The following is a 13014-nucleotide window of genomic DNA, read 5'->3' on the forward strand; positions in this document are numbered from 1 at the left end:
GGAAAGTGTCTCGCCTAGTCCTAGTCATAGGCTATATCTCATCCAACTCATCTCTTATTCGCCACTGACAACTATTGCTTTTTCATGCTAAGCTGGCTGGCAAATTTTTTTTCCACGGACGTTGTGGTAATGTAATAGCTTGCTTCTTTTCATGGCCACAACTAATAACTTAGTGCACCGAGATCAGCCAATAATACCTGGTTTGCGTTTTTTTAGCAAAGCCGTTGGAATTTAATAATTGCTTATATCTAAATGTATTGCATCATACTGAGTGTTACGCATGCAGAAGCGTCAGGTGCACATAGCTCATCCTGGAAAACCGCTCGGCGAGTGCTAATTTGCATCCTTTTGAGATTACTACCACGGTTACGGGCATAACTTACGGATTTCATTCGTGATAAATTCAATGTGGGTGTTTTATGCGTCGATGCCATTGAAAAAAATCAGTTGCGCTGCAGCAGGACACTAGTGGCATATAACACGGCAGGGTTGAACACCATGCTGTCACAGTAGTCGTGACCACCGTAGTAACGTGGTCATGTGGAAGAATTTTGAAGTGGGAAATGCCATGGCAGGGACCCTCCGTGTCAAGCCTGAAGCTGAAGCACAGAACAAAAAAGAACATTTACTGCAGCAGTCGAATAGAAAATGATATAAGAATTAAGAAAAAGAAAGAAGTTTATCCAAACGGCGATTTTAACTAAAGACATCTTCGTTCTCAACGCACTGGCGCATCGATACACACACACATAAAAAATGACGGTCTGAGCGAGTGCCTGTTCCGGAGTACTTATCCGCTGTTGGGTAGCGCAGCTTGGCTAGGCAGAAACGGAACAAAGTGTGCGCTTGTCCGTAGCGCTGTAGTACCTAAGCAAAACACATTTAGAAGCAAGATTCTCCATCAAAATATCCACAAATTTCTCTGACCGTGCTGACCACCCCGCAAAAAACCGCTCCCTCCTCGGTAAGCTCGTCGAGGCTTTGTCTATAACGTCAAGGTTGCAGCAATCACCGAGCAAGAGACCACGTACAAGGAGCTGTTGGCCAAGACTTCAACAAATGCCAATCGGCTGGACACACACAAGAACTAGGGAGGAACATGCCCCAGCTAAGGCAGTATGGCGAGCTCTGGCTCCAACTGGCATTTTACACACCCAAACATGTAGCAGGTGGACGTTGCCTGAAATGCCTTGTGTAGTGTACGAAATAGAAGCGCTGTCCGTATGTTGTTTCAGTGTGTACAACCCCGGATCAAGGCCAACCTACATGGTGGCTTTCAGTCACAGTATTCCGCGATGAGAGAATGGGGTGGGCTATGATGCGATCAAACAAGTTAAGGGGAGGCCCCAGTGCTGTCGCAAGTTGAGCTATCTTTGTATTGAGCTTCGGCAAAGACAAGTCAGCTTGTAGGAAACAATAAGGAAAAACGGGAGAAGCAGAATTGGATCACTGCAGGTTTCAACTTCGATATTTTACTATACTGACTAGCGATATTGACCCACAATATGCACACGAATTTATTTCGCCTAAGAAATGGCACTTGCAACAATCGAAAGGGACCGATCGTAAGACACATTAAAGGCGATCGAAGTTTGCTTTGCAAACTATCTCCTACTTTGTTGACTATTTGTTGACCATCAGTGCTCTCTTGCTGATTTTCCCACGCGCAAATGGACAGCTGCACGCAGTCACTAAATAAATGGGTATATATATATATATATATATATATATATATATATATATATATATATATATATATATATATATATATATATATATATAGATCACCAGCCTGGTTATGGCCACTACAAGGCAAAGGCCTCTCCCATACTTCTGCAACTACCCCGGTCATGTAATAATTGTGGCCATGTTGTCCCTGCAAACTTCTTAATCTCATCCGCCCACCTAACTTACTGCCGCCCCCTGCTACGCTTTTCTTCCCTAGGAATCCAGTCCGTAAATCTTAATGACCATCGGTTATCTTCCCTCCTCATTACATGTACTGCCCATGCCCATTTCTTTTTCTTGATTTCAACTAAGATGTCAATAATTAACGTTTGTGCCCTCACACAATCTGCTCTGTCCTTATCCCTTAACGTTACACCTATAATTCTTCTTTCCATAGCGCGTTGCGTCATGCTCAATTTAAGTAGAACCCTTTTCGTAAGCCTCCAGGTTTCTGCCCCGTAAGTGAGTACTGAGGGAGTGTATATATATATATATATATATATATATATCCCGGCACCCGTCTCTACAGCGCACAGTCGTCCGATTTTGTGGCTGTGTCCTGGCACTAAGGACATTAAGCGCAAGAAACTTAGGGAGGCCAAACTGAAGCCCAATGTCAAAGACGACTTTACCCATTAGACAACTGACAACAAGTGCTCCAATTCATTCCTCTAATGCCTGCATCAAACAGGGAGGCATGCATTTAAATGACGCTTTTTGCCACCTTTGTACAGTATGCTTAGCGTAAAATAATAGGGGTGAAGATGAAGAAGAAGATGAAGTGATGCTGCGGGCCTCCAGCCTCTTGCTTCTCCTGGTGTTTTTGGCTTTTTGCTGCTGTAGAAGCACCAAACTGGTCGCCGAGAGACTCCAGGTGCATCGCGTCAGACTGCACGATTCCCTGGTGACGCCTTGTGCGGCCAAGGAAGGCGTAACCGTTACACAGGCTCGCTGGAGTGACCAGGATGTCGGCACGGCGTGGCTCAGCCAGGCGCTGCTGTCAGACAGGTGAGGCATGTAGGTCGTGCTAGGTTGGCTGATGAACATATATAGGATAGATAAAACAGATGGAGAAATAAATTGCAGAGATGCATGTGTAGATATATATACTTCTTTAATTCAATTTAATAAATAATGCGGGCTCGTTGTACCGCAGGATGGATAAGGTATATATGCAGTGGAAACAAGCTAACATTAAGCGGTAAAATGATAGAAATTATACATGAAAATTTTCTGTCATGAATTTGATTCAAGTAAAAAAATTCAGTTTGTGCATATAAATGCGGAAAGAAATTGGAGGACGCTTATGCTTCGTCTTTAAGAGTGGAACGCCCGATAGCATTCGAAGATACCTGACTGCTTCTCACGCTTCCGACTGCTTCTCACTGCAGCTTATGTAACCGTAATGTTTACCGGGAAATGCTGGCGGCGAATGCTATACACGACGGCGAGTTTTCTGCTAGAAACGCGGCCTCTTGCGTGGGCCGATCCCGGTGGTATTGCACAGCCGCGCCAAAAGATGATTGCATCACTTTGAGGTTTGTTAGTTTTGAACTTTGAATATTTCAGTCTGAGAAGATTGAACTTAAAAGGCATGCGCTGTCGGTGCTTTGTTTCATGACATTTGTTTGTGGGCTGTCATTCTCAAAATTCCGAGGAATAACTTTGTCAAGAATGCAAGACAAGATATGAGCAACTTTAGTGACAGAATGGTGAGGCAATATAACCCACGTACACCGCATGTCATATAGCGAAGCACATACCTAAATATATATAAAGGAACTTTCGCTCATGGGGACACCGGCGTGGAACACCAACACAGTTTTTTTTGCGACACGGGGCTCACAACGCTATCGCGTTAAAATGATGATTCTATCAGCGTTCGTGCTAAATACAATTTTAGCGCCTCCCACTTTTGGGAAGAATGGGCCTAGTGAACAACGGCGACATGTTATACCTCTATATACATATGTGCGTGGGCAGATTTAGAAACAATAGATGGATACATCGATATATCGAAATATAGATAGGATATGCGATATAATGATTATATACGTAGGGTGTGTTCTCTTGTGTCGAGGTAGTGACGGCCATCCCCGTTTCACAGGGGAGTATACAGAAGAATATTCCCATGAATACTGATCGCATGGGGCATGGGTCTGGCTGGTCTTATGCATGCGCTCCGATCCACCGCGGTAGGAAGGCTCTTACATCTTTGGTTACTAGTTAGCGCTCGTGTGTCCTGTTCTTTCTGTCGCGTGCGTATCGAGCAATTCTCCCTTGCTTTAATCGCACGTGGACTCCACCCTTGTACCATCGCCACCACCACCACCACCACCACCCTTGTATCATCGTATTACCATGGTGCAGTTATTCTGCTTCCGAACGGAGGACAGTGACCGCGCTACACTATCGTAGTTTGATATGCGTTGATAAAATCCGTGGGGGGGGGAGGTGCACCGAAGCACCTCAGAGTACAAACAAAAGGCGGTTGGCAGGTACGAAGTGCAAAACATCCCGAGTGCAATCACCCTAATCATGACCGCGTCCCGTCTCGTCAAGCAGCACGGGTCGCCTCCGGCTTCCCAAGGTCACGGCCATGCTGAGCGGTCACTACGAGTGCTCGGGATACGTGCGGCTGCCACGTCGCGAGGTGTTCATCAAAGTTCGTCACGAGATCCAAGGTAATAATGCACATTGCATTTCAGTAAAAAAATACCGCCTAATTCTGACACTTCCTTTTTTTTTCTCGCACGAGACCTCATTCGAACGTCACAAGGTTGCGAGGTTGGCACACGCACGCAAACACTTACATGCCCAAACTGCGCGCACATGCAAATAGAAGCGCGGACGTACAAGTTTTACGCAGGAACTATAACACATGCGCAGAAACAGAGACGCATGCACGTGAACACAAACATACATGTGTAAACACCATTTACGACGATAAACTTAACTACCGATGCTATAGTTATCGAGAATTTTGGACAGTTGTACTTAACAGAGCAGTTAGGAATGTTCTGAAGAGTTCCGATTCGTTTAGGAATGCGGGCATTCGCCCTAGATAAATTGATGGCGATATCGGACTTAATGTCCTTTAATACGAACAACACGAATGAAAGTGCACTAAAGTGTCATGCCGAGACCACGCATAAAACTTACAAGGTTTAGTTTGAGACTTCTCGGTGCATTCACCTGTATCCCACCATACTTTGTGCTTTACGTGTGCACAAATGCATCTAAAGATGAGTGGTCGGAAAAGGTTTTCGTTCTGTCTTTCAGTGTTCGAGAGCGACAAGAACGGAACCGGATGTCGCGTGAGATATGTCGTCAGCGACCGGCGCTGCTGTGAGTAAACTCGCATGTCGTCACAGGCTCGGAGTAAAAGTCGCAGACACTGAAAAAGGGGGCGGTAGTGCACCGGGAGGCTGTAACCGTTTACGATCCGTCTACATTTGTGTAACGTGTTTATTCGTTGCTATCGTCGAGGCTTCTGTAGTGGAACACATATGCTCTCCCTTTGCTAATTGAGGGAAGACGGTAGATTCGTTATTATGTCTCAGAGCGGCACTTGTAGCTATGAGTCCTATGAGGTTTTCCGAAAGGCAACAAAAAAGCCCTTCGTGGGGACGTGTAAGCTTGTCACCATCCAAGCGTTAACATACGTGGAAAGTGTGAAGGTCTGGGACAGACGGTCGTGTATTTTATCTGGAGCATTGCGGAAATGGGGAGGAAGGGACAAAGCACAAGTAGCGGCTGTGTTTGTCCTCAGTTGCCGACTTGCGTCTCGTTTACGCAATACTTCATTCAATGTCTGTCGAAAGTGAGAAGGTGCGCCAGATTACTATTTATCCTTTCTTTCTTTGACAGAGAAGCATCACGGCACTCGAGGTTTCGAAACAGACAACCGATGAGTTCGCGATGTGCTAACAGCAATAGGAACTGGTCACTCTAGCATTGCCATGTCTTGCAGACGTCTGTCGGCCCGGGTCCTTCAGCCCTGACGGCGAGTTCCGCAACTGCATCCCCTGCGACTTCGGCTCCTACACCGAGCAGCACGGCTCCCCCTTCTGCCTTTGGTGTCCACCGGGCAAATCTACCTATCGGCAGGGAAGCACCTCGCCCAATGATTGCGAAGGTGAAGAAATCCGTTATGCGTCGTGATTAGCGTGAGTTTAGAGCTGGGCATTGTTGCAGAGTGAGCGCATACTGGTAGGGCGTCATATACGGCCTGCTACGAGATTAAGCACCTAGCGAGGAAGGCGCATAACTTTCATAACTAGCCTGCATGCACAGGGTGACCCAACTGTCATGCACCGAGATTTAAAGATGCCATTGCTATGCTGCTGCACAGAACTAAGGTAATGGATTTGCCGTCGCTTGGAGATACTTTGGTTATCTATGGAAGTCTGCATAATCACATAATTAGTATAAATAATCAACTTCTCAAATATCATAGATGAAAAGTGTCCATGAGAAAATTGCAGAGCAGCATGGAAAACACCCGATACAGGTTTGTGTTGCTCAACACGTGCTTAATAAGGGTGTTCTTCCAAACGTGAAAAAACCCCGTGAAGACATGCAAAGTGCCTCGAGCGGCCAGTCGTGCGGCAACGGGAACATCCGGGCAAGTTGCGAGAACAAAACGAGAACATCCGGGCAACAAGTCAAAACTTTAAAAACTTCGGTCTATGCCCCAAACCCTTCGTACAGGATCACGTTACATACGCTAGCTACTGCGCAAACAAGTTACAAAAATATTGCTTCCGAGTTCTTGCTAATGTTTGTTAACAATATCACTCCAGCTAGAACTTCTAGAACGCCGAAGTTTTATTTGTCGTTTCGAATAGGGGGCAGCGCTCAATATGCAGATACAGGGCACCTGCACTTCATTGTCATCTTTTGGCGCTGAGCACTGAACGCCATCGGTCCATGAGTTCCGTGGTGCGGGTATTGCGTCGCCCAGTGAGATGGCGCCACGCTGCGTGGCACCTCGTTCAGGCGCTTAACGAGCCGCGGTGGCTGAGCGGTTGTGGTGTTGCGCTGCTAAGAACGCGATCGCGGGATCAACATTTTGATGGAGGCGAAATGCAAAAACGCCCGTATCCCGTGCACTGGAGGCAGGTCGGAGAACCCCTGGTCATTAGAATTATTCCGGAGTCCTCTTCTATGGCGTGCCTCTTGTCAAATTGTGGTTTTGGCATATAAAACCCCAGATTTTTTTTTTATTTACAAATACTGCTGTCCCGTAGGGGAGACATAGCAGGAGTGGGTGCATACGTTAGTAAAAATAAATAACATGGTTAGTATAGAAATAGATAACACAGAAGCATTAAAAACAGATCAACAAGTCAAATTGTTAGGCAACTGAACAAATTTCAATTCGCAATGCGCGATGTAAGCCGTCCTATCGGTTACAAATTTCAACAGTTAGCGGGAAAAAGAAAATTTAGAGCAGTCTATATGTGGTTCCAAAGGAACAATGTTTGATGGGTGGTTCCGTCGGGTTGCACGTGCGCTTGAGGGCACAAATGAGAAGTGTGCCTGAATGCGAGATGACGTGTGAACGATCTTGTGCAGCATGATGATACGTTCACGCGTGCGCCTATGTTCTGACGTTTGCAAAGGTAAAGTGTGCATATGTGAAGAAGGTGAAAAGTTGCGATCGCACCGGCCGAAGATGAATCGTATTGCTTTTTGTTTAACGCATTCTAAACAGTGAATGTCATGTGCGTGATGAGGGGAACAAACAGTTGGGGCGTACTCCAGGATCGGCCAAACTGGTGATTTGTAAGCAGTTAATTTACATTCCTTCGCGGCATTTTTTAAGGTTCGTTTGAGATAGCCAAGTTTGCGAATAGCCTTCCCAAAAATTTTAATAATATGAGCATTCCATTTTAGGTTACACGAAAAAAGAACACCCAGGTATCTGAACTCACTGACATGGGTCAAGTAGTTACCGTTATTACTGTAAGAGAAATGAAGCGGATTCTTTTTGTCACCGAAGGTCATTGCCACCGTTTTAGTGAAATTTATTTTCATTTGCCATGCGTTACTCCATTCACAGAAGAGCGAAACACTTTGTTTAGTTGCTCTCGATCATGGGCGTTAGCAACGTTACGATAGGCGTAACTTCACTGCGGTGTCATTAATAACATTTGCTACATCATTTATAAACATTGTAAATAATAGAGGCCCAAGCACCGATCCTTGGGGCACACTTGAAGTTACAGTGGCTGACAATGACTGTGCATGGTTGAAAGTGATGAACTGGGATCTTAAGTTTAAGTAGTTGGTTATCCAGTCGAGTAACTTATTGCCGTTAAATATGATACGTAGTTTACGAAGAAGCTTATTATGACAGACCATGTCAAATGGTTTGGAATAGCCGATAAATATTGCATAGATTTGATAGCGGTTATTTAATGCGGAAGCAATGTCGTGAGTAAATTCAATGAGCTGAGCGACAGTGGAGAAACCAGATTGAAAACCGTGCTGACAGTGTGACAGTAGATTATGACAAGTTAAGTAATGAACAATGTGCTTGTGAATAATGTGCGCACGAAGCTTGAAACAAGTGCAAATTAGGGAGATCGGTCGGTAATTACTAATTTGTTGTTTATCGCCAGGTTTAAACACAGGGATCACATTGGCAATTTTCCAAGCCGGGGGAACGGAGGATGTGTCCAGTGATTTATTGAAAATGACTAAGGTAACGGGCACTCCATTTCGAGTACCTCTTTAAGTCTGGTACCGCACTTTTAGCTGTGTTGATCAATTTTTAATAGCAGATTGGCAACCCCAGCATAACATACTTCTATGTTGGGTAACTGGTGTTCCGAGCTTTGAGTTAAAGGAGGATTGGTACCATCATCAACATGAAAGGGGACCCGCCGTGGTTGCTCAGTGGCTATGGTGTTAGGCTGCTGAGCACGAGGTCGCGGGATCGAATCCCGGCCACGGCGGCCGCATTTCGATGGGGGCGAAATGCGAAAACACCTGTGTACTTAGATTTAGGTGCACGTTAAAGACCCCCAGGTGGTCAAAATTTCCGGAGTCCCCCACTACGGCGTGCCTCATAATCAGAAAGTGGTTTTGGCACGTAAAACCCCATATATTATTATTATTAAGACGAAAGGGAGTGAAAGTAGCTATTAAAGGCTTCTGAAATGGTTACGGGATCTGAGCAAGGTTGATGGTTGATAATGAAGGATACAGAGTCATGGGGAGAGGGTAGTATTGTTTTCCAAAATTTCGATGGGTTTTCTTTCATGAAGGCTGACAGTGTTGTGTTGAAGTAAAAATGTTTAGCTTCTGTCATTTTTGTTTTTAGTTCAGACTTGAGTGAAAGACGTAGTGAGTCGCGGTTCTCGTTTCGTGACCGGCTGCGCTCGCGCATACGCTTGATGCGTGTTATGAGATTAATTATGTCTCTTGTGTAGTATGGATGCTTCGGGTTTTGCTTCGCACATTTTGTGGGGACGAACTGAAGCCCACAGCTATGTACTAAACTGTGAAACTGCTCTAGCAAAACATCAACACTGCCCGTTTCACTGCCATACACGAAATCTCTGAATGACGACTCTAGCAGTTCAACAATAGCATGGTCGTTAGCGCGGGTAAAATCTGTAACCGTATTGGATGTCGGCTCATGGGGCTCACAAAGCACGTTAAATTTCATGAAAACACCCTTGTAATCTGACAGTCTATCGACTACGTCACACTGAAATCCGCACTGTAAAACTGTTCATTAACGAAAACAAGGTCAAGGATAGAGTTGACTCGAGTTGGAGCTTCAGTCACTTGTGTTAAATCAAATGATATAACCATATTAATAAGGGATTCAAAAACAGCATCTCACGACCAGTTGAAATTAACAAGTTCCAATCGATACAAGGAGTATTAAAATCACCTGTAATGATCTATTATATAATTGGGGAGCCTGTGTTATGCTATGTATTCTGTAATGTGCTAGAAAATGTTTTCAGAACCGGGTGGGCCGTATGCAGCACACACAACTGTTACTAGACCAGAGATGTTTATCCGGCACCAAACTGACTCAGTATTCGGAACTTCTGGCAATACAAAAATTTCAATGCCTTTTCAAATGAACAGCGCTACATCCCCTCCTTTAGCAAACTGCCTGTCGTTCCTGATAACTGAGTAATCTGGAGGCAAAAATTCCACATCTGGTATAGAGTTGTCCAACCATGTTTCTGTTACGCAAATAAGTGACGGACTGTGGCACTCTACAAGCCAATTGAAATCTTCAAGCTTAAGCAAGCTTCGAGCATTTATGTTCGAAAGAGTTAGTTTCTGCCCATTAGCGAGTCACTCTGTGTTGGTAGGCAATGCAGCACGTGTAGCCTTAACAAGCCTTCTGCAAACATCATCCCAAGTGTAACGGACACTGTGGACTATCAGGGAATCGTACTGCAATCTATATTATTTGCTTCTTTGCGGATATCAACCGAATTGTCGAAGAGAGCCTTTAGAATTTGCCGTACACGCGCAGATAAGTCTTCAGTAATCTACAAATCAGATCCTTTTAGTTTTCTGGCGTTCTTAAGGATGGAAAGCTTGGTTCTAACATGTAGCAGTTTAAAAACTACAGGTCTCGTCTTCTTATTTTTTTTGCGTGCCAAGCCTGTGACAGCGTTAAATACCATCACATTGGATTCCAAGTTTGGAAGACAGAAACTCCGACACAGAGGCTAATAGCTCCTCAGAAGTTTCTGTTGATGGCTCCTTCAAGCCGTAGATGATTAAATTATTCCTACTGGATCGGTTTTCCAGGTCATCGTTTTGGCTGTAAAGTTTGGCGATGAAGTCTTTAATGTTATCAACTGTTTTCTGAAGACCATGAATGCGCTGAAGAGCGTCGTTTGCAGTTGAAGCCAACGCCTCTATGTGCGTAACATGCTGTTCAAAAGAAGCCATTCTAGAGTGGAGCGCGGTAATCTCTGCGCTGATTCGTGCTTGTCTGGCTAACAGTTCTGTTAGCATTCCCTCTGACTTTGGGCCTGGATTAGTCTCGACAACGCCGAGACAGTTGTAACAAAATTCTTAAGGAATGCAATACACAGGAAAAAATACACACAATGTGCTGAGGGTCTGGCAGCAGCAATAAGAAACGATTATCGTTCCTATAACATATGAAAGCGCAGTTGTGTCCTACCTGCAAAATGAAGCACACATGTTTTCAAAGAACAGTTTGCCATGCCGCTGCCAGACTCGCTGAAGAGGATTGGCCAGTGCGTCGCTTTTATGTCCCGTGTCGATGACGTTCCGGTGTTGTGCCATGCACGGTTGAGACAGGCGAGATCGACGGGAGATGGAGTTGTGGATGCATTGCCATCTATCGGTTGACAGCAAAAGCTGAATGGGGAGCCAGTGAGGGTGCAGAGCCAGTGAGGGTGCAGTTTCCCCAAAGGAAGCTTGAAGAAGTCATTATGCAAAAAAGAAGTGAGGCATGCAGACAGGACATAAGAGTAGAGAAGGGGACAACACGAACGCCGAAGTTTTTTCAGACCCCTTTTGCTTACGTAATTCTCAGGCCCTAGTTCAGTGTTTGAGAGAGTAAAATCCAGGTCGGCGTTCGTGTGGTCCCATTCTCTACTCTTGTGTCCTGTCTGCACGCCTCACTTCTTTTTTGCATAATGAATCTTTACCAACTAGCTCAGCTTTCTGTCGTTCCAAGCTTGGAGAAGAAGTGTTCCTCGGGAAATATGAGCCAGCGATGCTTGCGGTTAGGATTGTGAAACATAGTTCCAGCGCACAATTGAACAAGGACGAGGAGAGAAAGACAACACGAACGCCGGACTTCAACTGAGTTTTATTCGTGGGAAACAGGGCTTTATGTACACAGGGGGAGGGGGTGGGGGACTGCTACTGCACAGGACCACTCAAAAATATTTCCTTGGTCTAGGCAAAGGTCATCAGAGGTGTCAAAAAAAAATAAAAAGTGAAACTTTTCCCTGTTTTTTTTTTTACGTCACTCAGTACAATCTTGTTCATATCCCGCCCTGCCTAGCTGATTCGACACACCCGTTTGTCCTGAGATAATCAATTTCTTTTGTCCCGAGTGCAACAGAAGGAGCACTGACACAGTTCTCGTTTTCATTGGAGATACAACATGCTTCAAATATTTCCCTGTGTTTCTGATCGCTATATTTGCGCAACACGCGTGTTCGTTCGAAAAACGCCTTGCATGCTGGCTTGTGCGAGCAACGGCGTATGTGGTCGGCTAAATGACCAGCGCCACTTAGTGATGTAGCACTCCTGCGATGCTCTAGCAAGCGTTCATTCAGACAGCGCATGGTTTGGCCAATATAGCATTTCCAACAGGCGAGGAAAATACTGTACACATCGCCGACGCCACATTCAACGAGGGCTTTGGTGTGCTTTATTTTGCAGGCTGGCTTCTTCTGGGATTCGTTTACTAGGCGACACATTCGTCCCAGCTTTTCCGGTGCTGAAAACACAACCCGCACCCCGCACCTGTCGCCAACCTTCTTGAGGCGGTGGAGACACCTGGTGCCAAAAGGCCACTACGACAGGGCGCTTTTGCGGGCGTGCGTCTTTTTTCAGCCTGCGCCTCACACCAGCCTTTGCCTTGGCCCTCTACCACCGAGGCCGCGATTTCTCCGTGGAACCCAGCCTTCTCCAGACGCCTTAGCTGAGCGTCGACGCTGTCACGAACTTGATGTTCGCATGACTTGTCTAGAGCAGAGCGGATGCAGTTTTTTGCTATAGCTCTTTTTACGAGCTTGCAGTGGGCCGATTGATAATTCAGAATTTGTTTTTTCGACCGTGGCTTGTACTGCCAGCACACGCGCGCTCCATGAATAAAACTCAGTTGAATGAAATGAATAAAACTCAGTTGAAGTCCGGCGTTCGTGTTGTCTTTCTCTCCTCGTCCTTGTTCAGTTGTGCGCTGGAACTATGTTTCACAATCCTAATCATAACCAACTAGCCCAGCTGTCCATACTTAGCTTGCGGTTATTTGCAAAATGAAGCACACATGTTTCCAGGAACCGTTTGCCATGCCGCTGCCCGACCCACCGATTCAATCCATGCATTTTCTAGCTAGGCAGTGCGCTGTGTCACTGTGGCGTCTTTCGCTGCCTGTTATGCGCCTTCAGCCGGTTTTCTTCTTGTAGATGGACAGCTACCATATGGTCATGCGCACAGTATGGCGTGGTACGGTGCGGTGAGGTGGGGTGTGCTGCTGGAAACATGCACTAGAGCCATTTTAATACTTCGGCTAGTATCATCTCAAATTAT

At 45.5% G+C, this 13014-nt stretch overlaps 1 protein-coding gene across 2 annotated transcripts; it reads left to right on the forward strand.

Moving 5' to 3' along the window:
- The first annotated feature begins 2264 nt into the window (after nucleotides 1-2264).
- On the forward strand, nucleotides 2265-12615 carry LOC135912268 (uncharacterized). Of its 2 annotated transcripts, XM_065444681.2 has the most exons (5): nucleotides 2274-2736; nucleotides 4294-4412; nucleotides 5011-5076; nucleotides 5702-5866; nucleotides 12145-12615. In XM_065444681.2, the coding sequence occupies exons 1-5, from the start codon at nucleotides 2513-2515 to the stop codon at nucleotides 12171-12173; spliced, it is 603 nt and encodes a 200-aa protein (XP_065300753.1). In that variant the 5' UTR covers nucleotides 2274-2512; the 3' UTR covers nucleotides 12174-12615. The 2 variants fall into 2 exon arrangements, with proteins under 2 accessions (XP_065300754.1, XP_065300753.1); XM_065444682.2 differs by lacking the exon at nucleotides 5011-5076 and having other exon boundaries at nucleotides 2265-2736.
- The last annotated feature ends 399 nt before the right edge of the window (nucleotides 12616-13014 follow it).

This window comes from Dermacentor albipictus, chromosome 10, assembly GCF_038994185.2.
Source record: "Dermacentor albipictus isolate Rhodes 1998 colony chromosome 10, USDA_Dalb.pri_finalv2, whole genome shotgun sequence".
In the NCBI taxonomy this organism is placed as follows: Eukaryota; Metazoa; Arthropoda; class Arachnida; order Ixodida; family Ixodidae; genus Dermacentor; species Dermacentor albipictus.